Source organism: Cottoperca gobio, chromosome 6, assembly GCF_900634415.1.
Source record: "Cottoperca gobio chromosome 6, fCotGob3.1, whole genome shotgun sequence".
In the NCBI taxonomy this organism is placed as follows: domain Eukaryota; kingdom Metazoa; phylum Chordata; class Actinopteri; order Perciformes; family Bovichtidae; genus Cottoperca; species Cottoperca gobio.
The window spans coordinates 7,689,871-7,710,398 of NC_041360.1; the positions used below are offsets into that span (position 1 = coordinate 7,689,871).

At 38.9% G+C, this 20,528-nt stretch overlaps 1 protein-coding gene across 1 annotated transcript in view; it reads left to right on the forward strand.

Annotated features, from left to right (window-relative positions):
- cdh13 (cadherin 13, H-cadherin (heart)) overlaps positions 1-20,528 on the forward strand; it is a 320,149-nt gene that overhangs the window by 229,491 nt on the left and 70,130 nt on the right. The window contains exon 9 of the mRNA XM_029434516.1: positions 14,503-14,643. Coding sequence (XP_029290376.1) covers positions 14,503-14,643 — 141 coding nt within the window. The remainder of the gene's footprint in view (positions 1-14,502; positions 14,644-20,528) is intronic.

Consider the following 20,528-nt stretch of genomic DNA (forward strand, 5'->3'; position numbering starts at 1 on the left):
GAAGTTAGGGACCGTCTCAAAACAGAATGCATAAAAGTGCCAATAAATAGGAGTATAAATAGCAGAACATTTTAACACCAAAAATGAACAGGCCCTGTCCAAGTAGGGTATTAATTCACAGATATGAATACAGATCTTTTGTGGATATAGACAGATACAAATAGTAGCTATGCATTACATCCCTATAGGTGCAAAGATGATCAGCAACATGGTGGCAAAATGGGCAATCTTCCAATTTAATTCAATCCACACAGGTTTTGTTCTATGCATAGGAAAAACCATGGCTGTATGCCACATGGTTCTGGATGATTTCTCCTATGCTGTTTAAATTCTTAAGACGATCTATCTATTCTCTATACCCGCTTTGTCCTTGTCAGGCTGTTGAGGGACTGGAGACCATCCGAGCATACATTTGGCTTCAGGCGAAAAAATGCTCCGGACAGGTTGCCAGTCTATCCCAGTCTATTTACTGTGTGTTGCAGGATACTAATTAAATTAAATTCAACCTTGCGCAGAGATGTGCTCTGTATGTGTGATTAATATGTCAGCGTTTCCAGATTTGGCATTTTTGGGGGAATTGGTTGGGAGGAGATAAGACACTTTCAACAGGAAGCTGTACCGTCTCAGTGCACACAGATCATCCCCCCCACTATTACACAGACGCTTTACAATGGCCTCGATGTTAGCGGCGAGCATATTTAGTCACAAAATCTACAAGAACTGATGGTAATGCTATAGCTCACTATGGGTCATAATCTTTGTGAGTATTGTTGGCATCCTGTTCAATACATGCCTTGAATAATTGAAGCTGTTCTAAAGGCAAAAGGAAATCCAATCGCACATGTATTCAGAATGAAAGAAAAGCAAATACGATAAAAAGAGAAAAATACATAATCTGACCATCAAAAAAAAATATCAGTGCAACTGTAGTCACAAAAACTTAGGTTAGAAGAGTATGTATAGAGGAAGAGATTAAATCAGAGAGTGGAAGAAAGGAGAAGAAAGAGAGAAATATAAAACTACAGAGCCCACTTGATAGTCCTTTGAGCATCAGCCGTGGGGGAAGATTGGGACTTGTTTCATTTGAATGCATGTTGAATTGCTCTCTCTGGCTGAATCATTTAAACTATTCATTTTGTTCTTTGTTGAGAATAGCTCGAATCATGGTAGCCTGACACTTGTACTTGTCAATACTTCCAAAGTTGTATTTACCGTGCGCATAGATCTTCTGTTGTACAAGTAAGGCAGATACACTGTATTAATCAAAAACTTTTTTTTTGTGATGCTGTGTGTTGTAGATGTATGCAATCCAGATGAGCTTCAGTGTAACCCACTGGAGGAAAACACTACAAACGATAATAATAATAATAATAATAATAATAATAATAACATTTGATTTCAATTATTTCCGTAAACATATGCTGAAAGAAGTGGCTCTTCCAAAAACTAAAACACTTCTACAAATTTATATTTAAAAAAGCAACTAAAGTGATTCCATCAACACAAATGATAGCTGTGAACCACACTCTACACTCAGGGCAACAGCTCAAAGTTTGTTGTTTCTTTTTCAAAGGACTTTTATTCTTAATGCCAATACAATCTTTCCTTACATTAACTCTGAAAGATAAACTCAAAATCAGCCTGCCAAAAAGTGTTTCAGTGTTTGCATAAACATGTAGCATTTCAAAGAAAAATACACATTTTAGATTCAAATTTGTTTTCAATTAGACAATGTTTTCTTACCACTACTGAAACTTTGGACTGGAATCAAAACCATGAACTGTTTCTGATAGTTCTTCAGCACTGCATCCATTGCTGATCATTTATTTTCATTGGCCCTACATATTAAAGGAGCAATTTACCAATTTAATTAACACTTTAATCCTCTCATTACACGGCAAAGTGTAGGGCATGGGAAAAAAAATATCTCACTATATCCAGTGAGTGTGGAGTAAAGAATCTGAGCCAATTGGTGCAAAACTACCTGAGGTGTTATTTTACTACAAGCTGAAATTGGAGAAGTTTTTGTGTTTTCAAACCTCCCACCCACGCTCATGGAGGTCACTGTTAAAACTTGAGGAAGACTGACTTTATGAAGGCAAACAGTGACTGCCTCCTCTGATATCTCCATAGGGCAAGGTAATGGATAATCACGTTTTATGTGGAGTGTCTGCCAGACACTCCACATACAGCAATATTATAGTTCAGACTGTAGCTGAAGAGCCAAATTGCAGTACCAGAAAGGCATCTCTAAAATCTCTGGAGGAGGGAGAAAAACAAGAACAGAGTAACACTGATGGCAAGGTCTCGTATTCTATGGAGATAGTCCCCTGGCCTCAATGATTTTTTTCAGAGCTGTATTTTTATGAAAGGAGATGGCAGAGGGAGAAAAGCTTCTAGTAAAGAAACAAGGCTGTTTGGTTCACAGGCGCAGGTGTGCTGGAAATATACTCCAGGACACGTTAAGTCAACTGGACAGGACAGTGTGTTGCTATTAGAGTAAGAAGACAAACATGAATCAATAGGTTTTCTATTTGTGTCAAATCATACCGTGTTGTTTTACTTTGTGCTGCAGTGACACAACTGCTGGCTCACCAACAATGTTGTAATCAACATGATATACTGTAACTGGCAATAGTCTCCAAACCTGCCTGTTGTGTCACTGCTCAGATTACTGGACTGTCCTTCGATCAGATAAATCTCACTAAATAGCTATAGTAGGTACCGCGCAGGAAGATTTGTAGCTTTTGGTACAGCACTGCTCAACAAAATTTGAAAGGCATTAAAGATGATTAACTTGTGTCTTTAAGCCTTGGGGTTTCTCCCTGAATGAATATTAGAAATTGCACTTCTGTCAAATCCATGAAATTATGTTTTAGTCATTTTGGATCTTGGCCCATTTACATATTTAATCTTCCACACAGTAACTTTTTATTCACAAGATATATTAGTGCAGTTCTTTTAAGTCTCTGTAGATGAATGAGGTGAGAGCGGGACTTCTGTGTCCCTCTATGCACGCCTTTAAACTTGTTAAGTTAGTTTAGGGTGTTAATGAACTTAAACACCTGTTGTACAGCACACGACTGATGATATGCAGCAGATATCTTTATAACGGATTTCTCATATTGCTAATGAAAAGAGAAATATTTAAGAGTGAATCCTTTCAAAGTTGTATAATGTGCTGGTGTTGAAGAGAAACATGTGTAGCATTGTATTCATCCCTGTCCTTGACCATCAGTCTCCAAAACCAGTTGGTTTCCACCAGTTTCTTCAGTTTTTACACTGTAAAACATCATGCAAGAATTTGGTGAAATCAATTAGTACTTTGATGTTACCGTAAATACATACATTTCACTGATTTAAAGTTAATTCAACCTTCATTTTCTAGTTTTTACACCATTTCAGAATTTACAAGTGTGAGTCCACCTGACTTGAAGACTTTTGACATTTTGAGTTGAATGAAGGAACCACTGAAAGTTTACTTAACTCATTAAATGAAGTCTCTAAAGAAAGGTAGAATATAAGAAGTGAACATAGTCACTGTGAAGCCTCGAGTTTGGCATTTCGGTCTTCGCCTTCTACAGCCCTCATTTAATTGCTGCCATGCTGCTTTATTTTATCATTTGCACATTTACTTTAAAAAATAAATCAACTGAAATAAATATAAAATGATAATGAATAATGAACAAGACAAATACAAATAGGATCTTTGTTGCTTGGCTATCAATGTCAACTATATATGTATATTCAATTTAAAAAGGTTTTTCAATATAACAGATGGTGTTACATTCCCCAAAGGACATGTTTATTTCAAATCTTATTCTACAGTTGAGTCATCTCTGATCCAGACATTTCAATTAAGTAAGACTGGACATAAACAGTTGGCTTTTGGTATGAACCCTGCTGAAGTTCCATCACTGTGTCATTAAAAGCTAAAATGTAGTTATGTTCATCTATTTAACATGCAGCAGATGTGTGTGGAACTAAAAACGCTGTTATTGTAATATAGGTATCCTACTAGTATCCTTGAAAGAATCTTATAATTAAATCACAACTGTGTATTAAATCATTGGGTATTTGGATGATCGCTCTATGTCCTCCTGGTAATATTAATGCTACTGTGGTTTGTGCTTTATATCTTTTTTATACAATGCTCTGTTCTGAAGAGCTGTCTGCACACTGTGGTGCTGTTTCTAATCTGTTGGCTGGAGTGTTTTGCACAAATACTAACGTCTATAAACAGATATCGGCTAAACCTACCTGTTGGCAGGCTTTGGTTAAATACAGGTAAACAACGTGTGTGGATAACAAAAGAGACGAGATACGACTGAGTGTATAAACGTGGCTACTTGTGAAGCGCTCCGCTCGTGGATGCCGTCTCTCAGTTTCAACTCCGTTCTCCCAAGTTCCTTTTTCGGACTGTAAACTTTTACCAGCTCACAGAAAAGAAAGTCTTGGCCCGGATATCCGCGGACTACGCCGGAACCCCACAAATATTGTCCGTTAAATCATCGTCAAACTGACAGCTGGATTCTGAGATTGCATGATTACATTACTGATAAGAGATAATGTAAAAACGTACACAATCCAACTATGCTTCAAGTCTATTTCCTATTGTTTACGCGCGTATCTACAGTGATTGTGTGTCGGGCTCTGTCGAACCACGGGTGACCTAAACTCAGTACTGTTGCATCTTGTGTCGGACTGAAGCTGCTGCTGCTGTTTGGCTTGCTGCTCCCGCTACGTCTGCTGTGTAGACGGTGTTATATAGTATGAGCAGTTGTTGCAGGACTTATCAGTTATTATCACCCCATTGTGGGAGTGATAGTCCACAAATCGCAAGGAAGTGCTTAGAGGGGAAATGCCTGACTAGTCCCTCCCTCATGTATCAGTCTTTTTTGGCACGGTGGCGTCCCCAGGGGGGAGATGGCATATCTGTGCTTCTGCTGGACCAATTGTGAAAAATGCTTTTTTGTTTTGAGCCAAGAAAAGAAGATCAAGCAGTAGCGATTTACTCCCTCAATGCAATGCGGTATCAGTGCGTTCAGCATCAATACGGGATCAGCCAGGCTCATACTTATGGTCGATTAACTGTTCTCTCATTTGTATGCAGTGAGGTTAGTTATAAAGGATGGAGGCTGAAGTCATTATAATGTGACTTCTACCCAAGAGATGTCAAGTAAACCCTGAGCCACAAATGTGTTATCTCCATACATAACATAATAATATACTTAGAACGTTGAATTTTTAAAAAAGAAAACATAAATAAAATCTTAAATTGTATTTTTAAATGTTCAAAATATATATAAAACATTTGAAATTGTCGAGCCCTTCAAGAGATATAACATATCTTAATCATTACACACAAAGAATTATTTTTTAATGTTAGGTGTAGACAGGGACCTTTGGGCATTTCACAGTTGACAACCTTTTACTTCATGCTCGTTCTGTTCTGCACATGTAAGACTTAAAAAATAATTAATATCCTGCCATTAATTTTCTATATTAATATTTATTTGAGTTCAGTTTGAAGGCTTGGTGGAGTGACTCCTTTTTTAAAAGCATTCATTGGTAAATTGCATTAAAGTTTGGACTCTTTAATGTTATCTTAATATATAAATGTTGCACATTGCAGCAGCTATCAATATTTCTGTTTTGAATTGTACAGAAGAAAGGACAAGGGGGCAAACTCCCATAATATTAAACACTGTTTTCAATGTGTCCCCCTTCCACGACCACCCCCGTGTATCGCTTTGCGCTCTCCTCTGGGTGAATGCTAACCATGCTCGAGAGGCTGATGAAATAAAAATAGATGAAAGAAATAGATCACTTGCGTAGGTTGCAGTGGCCTAGATAAGGGCCTCACGTGGCAGCCATGCTACTGTAATTAACTATTGTCAAAGTGATTAATCATATGTCTATAGAGGTGGAGTACAGGAGGCTGCCAGCGACCTGTGAGGTGAAGTGGAGCTAAAATGTTTGCGAGAGAATCTAATGATTAGTAAAAATCAGTCCAATAATTCATATTATAAACATAATACATCTTTGGGATGTCACAATACCAGAAATCTAGTAGTCGATACCAATACCAGAAAAATTCCACGATTCTCCAGCAGCAAAAGTACCGTCATGTTTTCAGAATTTTGGCATGAATTTAGGTCAAAGTATCGGTTCTTGTGGCATTCCTAATAAATATGCACCGCTAAATGAAACATGACATTCTGTATTTCACACTGACAGTGTCTCTGACATTTGAAAAATGTCTGTAAAACACACAGTGACTTTAGTACCTGAGCATGGAGCCCCTGTAATGGTACTTGACAGAAAAAGCACACTTGTGATCCCAGTTTAAAGTTTGTTACTGTGAACTAGTTTCACTCCAGTTGGTCTGTGATCGGCTTCTTGCTGACTTTCTCTGACACCCCATTGAGCACAGCAATGTAGCCAGCTGCAGACACCCTGCCGTTACCTAATGAGCTGTCTTTTCTATTGTCAAGCAACATATCCCACTAAAAGTTCTGAGCATCTGGAAAAAGGTAAATGTAAAGTCCAGTGAGTAGGATTTAGGGGGACTTATCAACAGAAATAGAATACACTATTCATGACTATGTTTTCATGAGGGTATAACCACCTGAAACTAAAATGTTTTCGTAAGCTTAGAAGGAGCCCTTCATTTCTACACATGGAGCGGCTCCTCTTCGGCAGAGTTTGCAATGTTGCACCGCCAGGTTTCTACAGTAGCCCAGAATGTAAAAACGAACGACGGCCTTTCATGTTACCTGAAAACCACCGTAGTTCTCCAAAACGCTTATAAAGAAAGGGGGTGGGGGTTCAGTTGGTTGCATTTTCCAACTTCACAGCTAAATGCCACTAAATCCTGGACACTGGACCTTTAAGACTAAAGCTTTAAAAGCTCTAAAAGTGTATCACTTGCCACACGTCACAGCAATATAGAGGAAATGAGTATGAATGGCCTTTGACAACAACGGATAGAAACATAGGGAGAAACAATCCTTGAGAGATTCTTTAAGGCAAAGTGAACCTTGCATCCTGAAAACTCATATTTTATATTTTTTTGTTTTGTTATCCTAAAACAAAAGTCTACAAAGAATGAAAAACAGAATAGTAGAACTTGATTAAAGAATGAACAGACCAGTTTTGGAAGTATCCAAACACAGTTTAGTAGTCAGATAATAAAGCTGCCTTTTCAATGCTAAGGATGAAAGAAAGTGTGCATTTTAGAGAAAAAAAAGGATGAGGGGTAAATTAGGCAGATGAAGGCATAAAGGTGAGAAGAATAACTTGTAGAAATACTGTCATTAGTGGGTTTTCATATAACTCCATTTGGATTTTGTTTTTTCGAAGCCTTTTTACGTCTGTCATCGCTTCTCTAAGCATTTGAAAAGAAGACTGTAGAATCGCCAAGGGTTTGATGCTGAGAGCGAGCAGTAGTGAAGGGCCAGAGCAGAACAAAGAACCCACTGTCAATTTGATTATAATATCACACCTATTCAGAGAGTTAATGTGGTGTTTCAGATGTCAGGTCGCTCTCTTTCTCTCTCTTTCTCTTCTCTTCCTTTCCTCACTTATCCCTCTCCACTCCTCTCTCTCTCTCCTACTCTTGCCCTCTCCTTTCTCCTTGCTTTGTGCCGAGGATCAGCCCTTACTCGAGGGGCTTTGATGAAATCCTTTCAAGGCAGAACGTGACGGTCTGAAATGTCATTCTCCGATCAGATGTCTTTTAAACAAGGCCTGTAATATAATTTGGTAGGCTCGACTTCATTAGCTCTTCTTTCGCATCAGCTTCGCAAACACAATCGCTCAATGAAATCACTTGTGGCTTCCTAGTTTTTCTCCCACTTATGTTTTACAAAGAACATTATATAGCACATTGGAAAGAAAGCAGTGCTATTCTTCAAGCGGATACGGTGATTTGTTTCACTCTGATATTCATCTGAGTTTCCCTGATAGTACAAGAGTTCACCAAAGACCACACCTGTCTTGATGCAATGAAGCAAACTAGAGGAACACATGGAATGATCCCTGGCTTTTCCTCTAGTGCCACCATAAGGTAGATATTTGTGGATTTGAGTAAAATGTCTCAAAAATTATCGGATGGATTAATTCAGACATTGTTTCCCATGATTAATAATGCATTTGGTGATACCTTAACTTTTCATCTAGACCAGGGGTCACCAACCTTTTTGATACTGAGAGCTACTTCAAGGGTACTGAATAATACGAAGGGCTACTTGTTTGATACAAACTTCCTGAATAACATAGTTGCACGGTTCACCTTTAATGATAATATTATCATTAATAATAATAATCATAATAAATATTCATATATGTGAAGAGACTGTCTGATCACATGTTAATGTTAATTATTCCTCACAATGATTATTAACAATGATTTACAATGGTAGGAAACACAGACATATTTAAACATTATTTATTTATGTTCTCAATCTATTTCAACATTTGAAAGTCAGAGTTATCACATCTCTGATATTTTTGTAAATATCTTTATTGACAGTTTTGTATGAATGAGCACATTTGTAGCATTTTGTTCAAAATCACACCAGTTATATTTTAGTACAAAGTATCACTTCTGTAAAAAAAATAAGGAAATCATTATTAACTGTCACATCTTCAAATCATATCCTGTTTGTACAAACACTAACTTTGTAACATCAGAGAGAGGACATCACATCAGGAACCTTTCTTCTAGTCTTAGAACAGTGTTTTCAATAACATCATTCCCCTTTCAAGACCTCTCCGTCCGAAAAGGCTTTCTTATACTTTATTAATAATGTGAAGCTCTAAATGAAGCCTCCGTGACTTTCTGTGAGTTGTTCACCGGCCTCGTGAAAAGACTCTCAGCTGGTTCTGCCTGCAGTGCTGCAGGTGGGTAGTTAGTTAGTTAGTTAGTTAGTTAGTTAGTTAGTTAGTGTGTTAGTTAGTGTGTTAGTTAGTTAGTTAGTTAGTTAGTTAGTTAGTTAGTTAGTTAGTTAGGTAGGTAGGTAGGTAGGTAGGTAGGTAGGTAGGTAGTTAGGATGGTAGCTTCTGTGACACGTACCGAAGTGTCTCCACAATGTGCCGCTTTGCCGTCGCCCCGCAAATGAGACATACATACTTTTCTTTTACTTTTGTAAATCATAATTCTTCCTCCCAATCATTGTGAAAATAGTTTGTTTTTTTTCGCTTTTCTGCCACGTTTAGTGTAAGAAACGCACCTAGCGCCCCATCGTAGCTGCTCCCGCTAGCTTGTCTCAGCGAAAAGGGAAATGGAGATTTAGCTTGCGCCTGGAATTGAACTCTGACCCTGTATACATAAAACATTATTTTATTATGTTTTCAATTATTTATTCAATATTGTCATTTTAAAATAAAGAATAATTCAAATGTTATTGACTTTTATTTTAAACAGCAAAACAATTCAATACAAATGTTAGATGGAGCTCCATGGTGACTAGTGCTATTTGTAGAACATGCCCTGCGGGCAACTCACGTAGTCCCTGCGGGCGATCAAGTGCCCGCCGGCGACCAAGTGCCCAACCGGGCACCGCATTGGCTACCCCTGATCTAGGGCCACAATGAAATGTGTGGTTTGTCCAAAACTTTGGTAATAACCAATTACTACTTTGTGTTTGTGCTGATTATCAAATGTTAGCATGCTAACATGCTAAACTAAGATGGTGACCATGGTAAACATTTCATCAGCTAAACGTAATCATGTTAGCATCGGCATTGTGTGGACGTGAGCATTAGCGCTTAGCTCAAAGTACTGTCGTGCCTTCACAGAGACTCTTATCCTTGTTAACATATTGATATGTAAGTAAGTATCAGTCTGGCAAACAAAGTAATAGAACAGATGTTTGATGCATTTAACTGCGATCCACTGTTATGTAAAGCATCCAACAAAACTCTTCATGCACTTACAACAAGCAGCTCAATAAATAACTTAATTAGGTTTCTAATACAACTTGCTTCAAACCATTCATTTACACACAACTACTTTATAAAACCTTAACACAATATGACCATAATCACAATAGGATTATGAAATTGATTCCTGCTGGAGAACTCCTCGGGTCTTGAGAGGAATTACTTGGAGCCAGATAGCTGTATGAAAAGACATAGAATAGATGCGTACAAAGGTAAATGCTTTACGTACTTATGAACATGCTGCATTTCATTGGATTTTGTCTACTTAAGCCCAACGTCATGTTGGGCTTAAGTAGTAGCTTAAATATCACATATTCATTACACAAGTTGTTGCTATTGTTACTGATCGTTTCTGTTAATGTAGTTCCCCGACTTTCTTTAAATTGTATTTGGACGTTTTTTTGTTGTAATAATGCTCATTTCAAAAATGATAATAATGCTATCAATTAAATTACACTCAAAATACGAGAATCGGGAGATGGAGAGAAAGTCTGTAACCATAACTGTACAAAACTGATTTGAGAGGCACTGGATTATTTATACAATATTATGTGTATTTTTAACATGATATTAATGCTTTTTTTTTATATTACAGTCATCATGATTAACGATGTATCGGGTCACCCCTTAAGCCCACAGGAGAAATAGCCAAAAATGTACTTTTTCCATTGACTGCAACACTATTGCTGTTTACAAAAGTTTAATAAAGTGTTTCCAGACAAATGAACAAGAAGCTGAGAAATGAAAGGGCTGACTGAGAGGAGTGTCTCAATCAATTTTCTGACACCTGGAGGGAAAATTCCCCATTGCTGTAACTCTGTATCTCTAGTGAATTTGAACATCTTTTCTTGGCCAGGTACTGCCAGGGAGTTTATAATTGAGTTGAGACTCAGGAAATACTCATTAAGACGTTGTCAGTCGCCAGAGGAGACTACGCTCAATGTGTTTAGACACTTGTGAGACTGCAAGTATTCGAAAGCCCTTCTCTTCTCCAGCTGGAGGACAAACGTGTTCTTGTGTGTGCAGGTGTGTGTTGTTAGAGTCAGCATGTGTGAGTATTCACGTGTGATTGTGTGCATGGGTTTAATAAACTCACAGGTCCATGGAGCACCATCTGCCTGCACAATGTTTGATCGAGCAGGAGCTGGTTGTGAGGGGCACCCCAGTCCCCCACTATGTGCGACAAACTATTGATGGAAACACCTGTTTATTGTCTTGCTCTTTCCACTATCTCCCCTGGAGCAGCTGCTTCAATGGATGGAGTTTACAACAGGAGGCGGCACTAGCCTCCCGGCCGGTCATTGCTTGTGTATAAAAAGTCGCCTGTAAATAAAAACAGACAGTTACGAGCATTCAAATGGTTTCCTCTTTTAAGTTGAAGGGATTTTATGTGTTGATGCATGTTACCTGGCACTCTGAGTTCCACAGTATGTACATGATGTTTAGACCTCGCCCATTTTCCATTCAAAGGTCCACTCCTGACAATAGAGCTCAACGGTGGAGCTCGCTGTTACCATGGAAGTATTTGCCGCACCCACAAACGGCTAATGAAGATACGTCTGCTCCAAGCTCCCGGATTTCGAAACCATACAAATATGGAGGATCATTTGGAAACGTTCTAAAATATTACAAAAAAGTTCACTGAAATTTGTTTCAAAACATTTGAGGCGAGACATAAGCCATCGACAACAATTAGTTTAAAATGTTTTTGGGAGTTTCCAGAAGCAAGTCCCATTTGCAATGGTTTAGGAGATGAGTAGTTCCGTCACTGTTTAAATAATTATGTTTATTACGTTGTTGGTTTTTACATAGTTCCATTCCTAAAACTCTTTATATAAGGATTTTCTGAAATGTCAATGGAGTGAATGAATGGGAAATTCACTTCCGTGAGCTACCGAAGCTACAAGTTACCCTGAACTTTCCATACATTATGTTGCTCCTAGCCTCAATATGTCATTTCAGTGAATAGTTTATCACGGTGTTTGATGGGATAATTAAAAGGAGCCTCAAGGTGTCTACCCATTGATCGTTTGATCTCCCCCTGCCTGCTTCAGATGAAATTGATTAGAGCACTATCTATGATGAGGCACACACACACACACACACACACACACACACGCACACGCACACACACACACACGCATACACACACACACACACACACACACACACACACACTCACATGCACACACACACACACACGCACACACACACACACACACACACACACACACACACTCACACACACGCACACACACACACACACACCTGCTCCTGCTGCTCAGTTTGACACAGAGCAGAGAAGAGGATTTGTTTTCAACGTAAGGGCTCACAGGTTGGGTCACAGCTCTTTGTCAGTAAACAATATCATCAATAATAATCAGGTTGACTATCCACGAATATGAAGATCCGCGACATGATGAGGCAGAGAAAATAATTTAAACACTCTGGTGGGTTTCAGAGTGTGTGAAGTAAACGCCAGTGTAAATGCAATTGAAGGGGATGAATATTCCAAACAATTATAAACTAGCTTTTATCATTGCCAACCATGAGCTGGCATGGATGGAAGCATAACAATAAACATGGAATCAAAAATAATAAATCACTAGTACTATTTTATTGCTATTGCTTCTGCCTAAATCCAACCCTGTAATGCTGTAAAATGGACGTGAAATCGAAATTAATCTTTCACTAGCTATGAAAACACTTTTACAAGGAGCTTGTCTAATGTAACTACACTGTAAAATAGGCTCAGCTGGAGCAGTACCTCTGTGGTCATCAGATGGCCCATAAATACCCTTCTGGAAGCATTTTAGTTAATGTGTTAAACAACGCGCCTAATGAAAAGCCTGTCTGACAAACAAAACAAGAAAAACTAGGAGCTAAAATGACTGATTTCCTATCGTGTTACATACATTAACATTGTTTAATGATTTGATTTTCAGGTTTGTTGGTTTTTATTCAAAACAGCAAATGGCAGCCTGATTTCTTTTCAAAAGTGTGTATTCCACTATGCTCATGTGCATTTTGCTCCTCTGTTTTTTGTACCAGGGGTAGATGAGAAGAGTATACATGCATTCAGAGGTGAATCTACAATGCAGGAGAAAGCTTCAGCAGCATTTTCAGTGAGACAGATGGATGAAGTTTATTAAGCATGTGACAGTTAACATCCCCAGTAGGGGGAAAACACTGCAGTGGATAAATAAATGTTGTTTTTACCAGCCCCTACCTCCTGTTATTTACACACCAGAGTCAACATTTCTATTAGGCATGAATTATGGCAACACATGATTATCCCTGCTATGATCATTATGAACGCCTTCCTCTCGCTGTATGTATGAGCAATATTTTTCAAATTGTTATATAGATTACAGATGGTGGCAGACCAGTAAATGAATTACATAGCTAATTTGGAGGTTTGCGCTTCGGGAAAGCTACTTTGTAATCAAGGAAAGATTCCTCTCCCTGGCTTGTGCAGGAAAATAGAATCATCAGACTTAATTTGTGTTGCGTGGATCACATGGGTTCAGTTTGGGTTTTATTGATCCTCATTCTTTTTATCTCCAACATCCAAACAAAAATAACTAAAAATAGGTGTAAAGATTGTAAAAGCAAAGGCCACAGAATCTCTAAGTCCCTGAATGATCGCTAGGATTTGAGAGATTAAGAAGAAAAAAATAGTTTGTATTTTCTTGATCTATGATGCACCAAAGCATTGTGGAAATTGTGTGTAAAAACCAGCCCTAAACTGCTCGGGCATCTTTAAAATGGATGCGCATAAACCGTGCGTCGTATGCTTATTCTTTGCTCCTGTACTGCATAGCTTTAGGGACCTTTTTTCTCTTTTACCTCCCTAACTGTTCTTATATGTATGCATTGCAATGTGTATTCCTGACCTTTCCCTTGAGATGTCAAGAGTGTTTACTGGAGCTCTTAACACTGCTCTATGCGCATGATGGTGCATATTTATACAATGATGAAACGCCATTATCCAGTCAATTTGATGGTAGATTTGAGCCTCTAGTGGGCTATTATAAGAGCTTTCAAGCTTTGTCAAAGGGTCTTACAGTGATGTAAAACACGGCGATAAGTGTTAGCTTCTGCTTTAAGTGGATTAATTTAATCACTCACATGGCTAATCATTCATCTGGTAACGATTTTTAATGATTCAACTATCAATTAGATTATCTGAACATTATCACACAATAGTGTGTGTGTGGGCATGTGTGTGTATGAGTCCTCCCTAATGCAGAAACTACTACTGTACGACCTTGAATTTGTCTTTCATGCTGTCAAAGTTATAGACCCTACACTGCCTCTTTGTGCTATTTTTTCTGTCTAAAGTATAACTTTCTTCATTATCCTCCATGTTTCTTTCTCTCAAGATTTTACAACACTTTCTTTAATTTTTATTTTGTTTATATATATATATATATATATATATATATATATATACACACATATACATATATATATATACACTGTATATTTCTGTACACATTTACGTATATCTTGCTTTTTTTAACTTTTAATTACTGTGTGTTTATTCTCCAGACACTGCCAACCACAACATATGAGTTAGAGATTGTGGCCAAGGACATGTCAGGAAGTGAGGTGGGCCTGACAGGAACAGCCACGGCCACCATTACCATCACAGACAAGAACGACCATGCCCCTGAGTTCACACATCCACTGGTGAGAAACATCTCTTTTTTTCTTTCCTCTCTTCTTCTTTTAAAAAGTGAATTCCCTTTTTGTTTACACCTCCACGGAGGTCAGAGGTCAGGGTCAGCTAGAGCTGATAGATATACTGCATTTTCTTTCGATGTCCCAGGTCACATCATCAGTGCAGAGACTTCACAATATCAAGCTTGAACCAAGGCCACCTGGTTGAGGAAGGGCTCTTTAACCAATTTGTTGGATTATTGAGACGTGTGTTAAACCCTGTGAAGCTTCTTTAATCGCAAATGCAGTCAGGTTAGGGTTACTACTTACATTTGTTACATAAAAGATTTGGTAGAGAATATTACATTATAGTGACTGTACTGTGCAGATAACAAGCAATTATTTTTGGTCCACTCAGATTGTGGACGGTCCCTGGTCCTCGGCGGCACACTTAAATTACAATCACTGCCCCAACAGACAAGAGGTCAAGTACAATAGGATAATAATTAATAGTAAATTCTCAAATAAAAGGACAAAGAAGCTGTGGCTTTTCGGCAAAGGCAGAGTATATTCTTTCTATTCAACAGAAATACTGTTTTCATTTGATAAATAGTTACAATTACTTTACCATTCTTTCAATCAGTGTTAAGCTGCTGTCAATAACAGTCAACACGGAGGAACTGTTAAGATTGCATTATCAGAGAACAATACCAAGAGCAATTTGAAACGGTAGCAGCAAGTCACCTGCACCACACTCCACTTGCTCCCACACATACCTACATATTTCACCCACTTTAGAATGTATTTAACTCAGTGTGACCTTTCGCTTTCTCATATAAAACAGATTCCTGTCCAAGTTCTGTAAAGGTAAAGCTCTGAAAATGTCCAGCACAGATCACAGGGTGTGCATATGTGTGTAAAGAACATATGTGACATGTAACACATCAGTGTAACTGGGTAATATGGTTGCAGAGGCAAGATAAGGGGATCTGGGAGCAGGAGTAGATGTGTTGTGGATGGTCCACAACTAAACGCATTAGTGAAAAGCTAACAGACTAAACTGGTGCCTGGCAGTCACGCTATAAAGTAAAACGTACATGTAGAAAAAAAAAGCACGCAATAAATTGCACCTATTGGCCATTTGTGCCACCTCATGATATATGTGTCTAAAGCTGCTGCCATGGCTGGCTCTTCATCCCTCCTTCTCAACTCTAGAGGTGAAAAAAAGAATGAAGTCCTGTAAAAAACAACAACAACCTCTGTGCGCCTTAAGGTGCAGTTGTAACACTGAGTTGTTTTGTTCTTAATGGAAATGCCCGCAGTGGTTGTCATGTTTTGAGACACAACACGCTTTGCCCCAACCAAACCTCCCCTACAGCCGTCCCATGATGCATTGGAGTGTCAGGGGAGCTTGTAAGGAACGCAGCTCAGACGTGAAATGTTACAGCTCAGAGGTCTCGGCAGGGCCGCACAGAGTGCGCCATGTCCCAGTTAATGTTCTCATTTCTCACTGGGTAGAGATCCGTTTATCTGCGTGGAGAAATGGAGCTTTTAAAAAACAAGTGTTTGAAAGCGCTAAGCTCCCTGTATAAATCCTCTACCCTCCACTCTCCCTGACCGCTTCCAACCTGCACATGAATCATCTCTGACCTCCCAGATAATCGCCATCATGTTGTGAGTGTTTCCCGACTCCACCGGGTTTGTGTCAGTGAATGCTCTCAAGCTCTGCCTGCATAAATTATTCAACTAAATATTCAAGCCTTTTCATAGAACTTTCCAAAATCCCTTCCTTCAGAAGAATCTTGAGTTGTCTCTTTCTGAAGACACCACTTCCTGCAGACGAGATGTGAGCTTTAAAAGATTGTCTTTGAGCTTGTGTGCAGAACTCAAGCAGAGAAAGATAGAGGAGGATAAAGGATAAGTGTAAAGAGTCCAACATAGAAGAATACAGAGAGAGAGTAGGAACAAAGCAAGCTAATGAATTTTCAGGAGTGTTCCTTCCTGTTATTATTCATTAAATCCAGTCTAGCTGGGTTTTACAAGTTGACATTTTGTTTGAATTCAGCAAACATAATCCTCACGTAGGGCGCCTCTGTTTTTCTCAGACCTACCTAACACAGCTCTATGCATAGAGAAAGCTATTCATAGCTTGTGAAGTCTTTGCCTCAGACCACCACTCCACTCTTGCATACATCCTCAGATCAGCTAGCAGGGAATCTGCTCTCCTTTTCCCACCTAATTCATCTTTCTGCATTGAAGTTGTTGAAGTTATTCTTCATGTAAAATAATTATAAAACAAGTGAGCAACAGTTTTGTGCTTTGAAGAAGGAATAATGATCAACTTCTGAATATGGTTTGCAGTAGATACTATATACTGTCATTAGCTGTTGTTCCTCTCAACTAGCGTAAACAGAGAGGAATAACGTTTGGAACCACTTCTGGCACTAATTCTTTATTTTCTTTGTGTTATTTTGAAAATGATCATCAAGGATTTGGAGGTTTTTGTATTACAGCAGTATGTTGACATCCACGCAGGACACGGACAACAGTTCTGAAGGTAGCCTTCATTATCCACTTTACAACATAGTCAAACTGAAATTGACTTTGTTATGTAAGGAAATATAAACAACATAGATACAGCAGAATCTTCAAAAGAAGATAAACACGTCAGACAAACATTGTCAGACCTCTTAGTGGGGGTTTCCATTATAGCGGTTGACATTTAAGAGCCGGTCTTGCTTGGAGCCGTGCTGTTAGAAACCTACAAACATTGAACGAGAAGTTTTTTCAACAAGCACATAGCATCGTATGTAATTCAATTTAAGACATCGGTCCATTTACAACATTAAACATTACCATACCTAGCATCCGTGTGCAAGCTTTTTACCCAAGCTTGCTAAGATAGCACTGACTTCAACACACCTTTATTTTCTTTCAGGTTATTTCAACACCTGCTGAGTCATGGCCAGTCCTGCACATTCAGTTCTGTCTCCTACATTATAGAAAGGAAGGGGTTTAGCTATCGTTAGCTCTCTCTCTAATGGTCCAGAGCAAATCACAAGTTCAAATCACAGATGGGACTAAGCGATGGACAACAAGGTCTGCCTTCATGCTGGTTAACTTTCTGCATGTCTGCGAGCTTAACTTAACCGACGTAAAAAAAAGCTTCTATCATCTCATCAATATGCAGCTAAATCTACAAAATAGAAATAATTCCCGGGATAATCAGGGATCATTGATTGGTTGTTAGGTACGTACATTCACAGATCACTTTCTGTCTGGCTGCTGATTGGTGCACTTAATGTGCCAGTCTCCCTCACTCACTGACAACGTCAGTACAGAAAGCCACAGCCACATACTGTAGTAGCACACTTACTAAGGAAATATTGGAAACTCTTTTCAGGAGACAGGAGTTGAGGTCTGTTGGAAAAGTCACTACACTTGTCGTCAGGTGATTTAAAAAAAAAAAATGTAACAAATCCAATTATTGTCAGTCAACAGAGAAACAAACAAAGAGTATGCCTCATGGATCACCCTAATGTAGGGGAGGTCTCATGGTAGAAAAACAAATTAAATTTAAATTACTTACTTATCGGTTATTGCAACTTCGTCAGAAATAGCACTAAGGATAATGATTTCTAAAAAAAAGAAGATTCATTTTTATTTCAGTTCGACTTAAAAGCAGCTCTTCAGAAGTGAAGAGCTGCTTTTACTGAAGGGCTATGGTGATGCTAAATGTTGCAATACAACCTTCGCTGATAATCACTGATATTGAAATATGAACATCTAGAGATTACTTAAAACCTCCCATAAAAGATGTAAGCATTAGCTGAACAGCATGCCAGACTACCATTTATTTTCTCCTTACTAAGTTCTTTTTAAGGATGGATGATTCAGTGTAGTCTGTCTTCAATTTTTAACATCATAAGTTAACGTATCCTCTCTTACTATGAACTTTATTACATTTTGCTTCTGTAGTGGTGTGGGCTCCTGACCTGATTAATCTTTATAGGTCTAATCCTGTTTTCATGAGGAGGAGAAAATAATCATCTGGAATCCCTTGGTAGCTCTGTCGTGTGAAAGGCCAGATATGTGTGCTGCTGTAACAAAGATGAAAGTTTCTCCTGATGAATTTTATCTGCCAAACAAAACTGGGGTTATATTATCTCAATGTGTTTATTCTTAGTTTTAGGAGCACTGCGGGATTTTGGGTTGTGTTGAGTTTGATATCAAGTTGTCTTGCTCACACTATTAGGGAACTTATGTGGACATTGTTAAACTTTTGTACCAATTAATGCTGGTATCAGAGCAGACGCTTGCATACCCTTTTCTTCTTCCACACCAAACACTTTTTGCCCTTCACGTCTCTTTTCCTTCTCTGTTATATCATTCTACCCTCCAATATACTGTCCTCCCATCATTTTCTTTCTCTGCGCTTGCACTCCTCGTCTTGCCTCCTCTCGTCTCTGGCTTTGCTAATTTAACGCCACGTCTGACTGGGCCTATTTCCCCCAGCTCCTCATAACAACACCATGATGAACCTTATCACTCTTGTCACTCAAACTCCCTGATAGCCAGTCTCTGTGGGTTTTTTTCTTTTTAAATGTTACTCTCCTTCTCTGTGCCTGGCTGTCTTTCTGTCTGTTTCCTCTTCCTCGCTATCCTCTCCTCCCCTCCCTTCCTCCTCTATGATGACCAGGAGAATATGCTCGCCTGCAATCCATCTGTCCCACTGATAAAGACGTTAGCAGTGATGGGTGTAGCACCAGGCACCGGGCAGCAGGGCCCTGTCAGTGCCGGTCTGTCTCAGGGGATGGCTAACGGGTGTCACGGATTAGTCCGAGCCTTGCATGATTGCTTCACTAGCTCTGAGATACATGCGGTGCTTACCCTGGGTGATACGGTGGCATAGTAGGCCAGAAATCTCACAAAGAGGAAGGGATTTGTGCACTGTATGTGAGGTTAGGAGCCCGTTACAAAGGACAAAAGTACATTGTGTGTGTGTGTGTGTGTGTGTGTGTGTGTGTGTGTGTGTCTGCATGAGTGCATGTGTTATTTGACATAGATGCACGAATGAATGGATCAGGTTAGAGTGAAATTTGGAGATGTCCTTGAAACTTTGGCAAACTGAAATGATATTGTCAGCTCTTACTTTTCCCCTTGATAAAAGAAAAAGGCTCTTGCTAAAGCATTTCTGATCCATATGTGCAATTATATTTCATTCTACATTTGCTCAGTTATTTCATCAGTATTGGCAGGTAATTTTATTCAAATGTGGTGAATAGCGTGGTGGCTCTTGACACCCCCATAGTCTTTAAAATAACGAGTATAGAAGCACTTGAAATAAGTGTGAAAGATAACTTGAAATAGCATCAGGCGTCCTGTCCCTCAATTGGGAAATTTTCTCAGAAGAATGTTAATGTGTTTGAAATCATAAAGCCAGCGCTGCCTCTCTCCACACAAGCCCGCAATGGGCTTATTTGAAAAGGCTGCAAGCTTTTCACTTTTTTCAATTTTTTCAAAGGAACTGGAGATATCGTTAGGATTTTATTTATCGATACCCCTTATTGGTTTTGTTCTTTGTCTATACTCTTATCGGTTCATTTCCATTATTAGATAATTGCTTTTTAACATATTATTTTAAAAAGTCCGCCAGTCCGAGGTTTGAGGGTCTGAACGGTGAACACACAGTTTTCCTCCCTCGTCGCAGCCCCTGGAGGGCGAGTAAGCCACAATGCAGTCGCGAGGCTACAAAAGACGAACTTCGAGTAATTATTAATATTTTATGTTGCTCGAGCTAATGCTCTGCGAGTCATAGCCTGCATCTAGCCAGAAGATGAAATAGGACTGATCTCATCGATGACACCGGAACTTATACATGACTGGGGTCAACCGAGGTCACACGTGACTTTGTT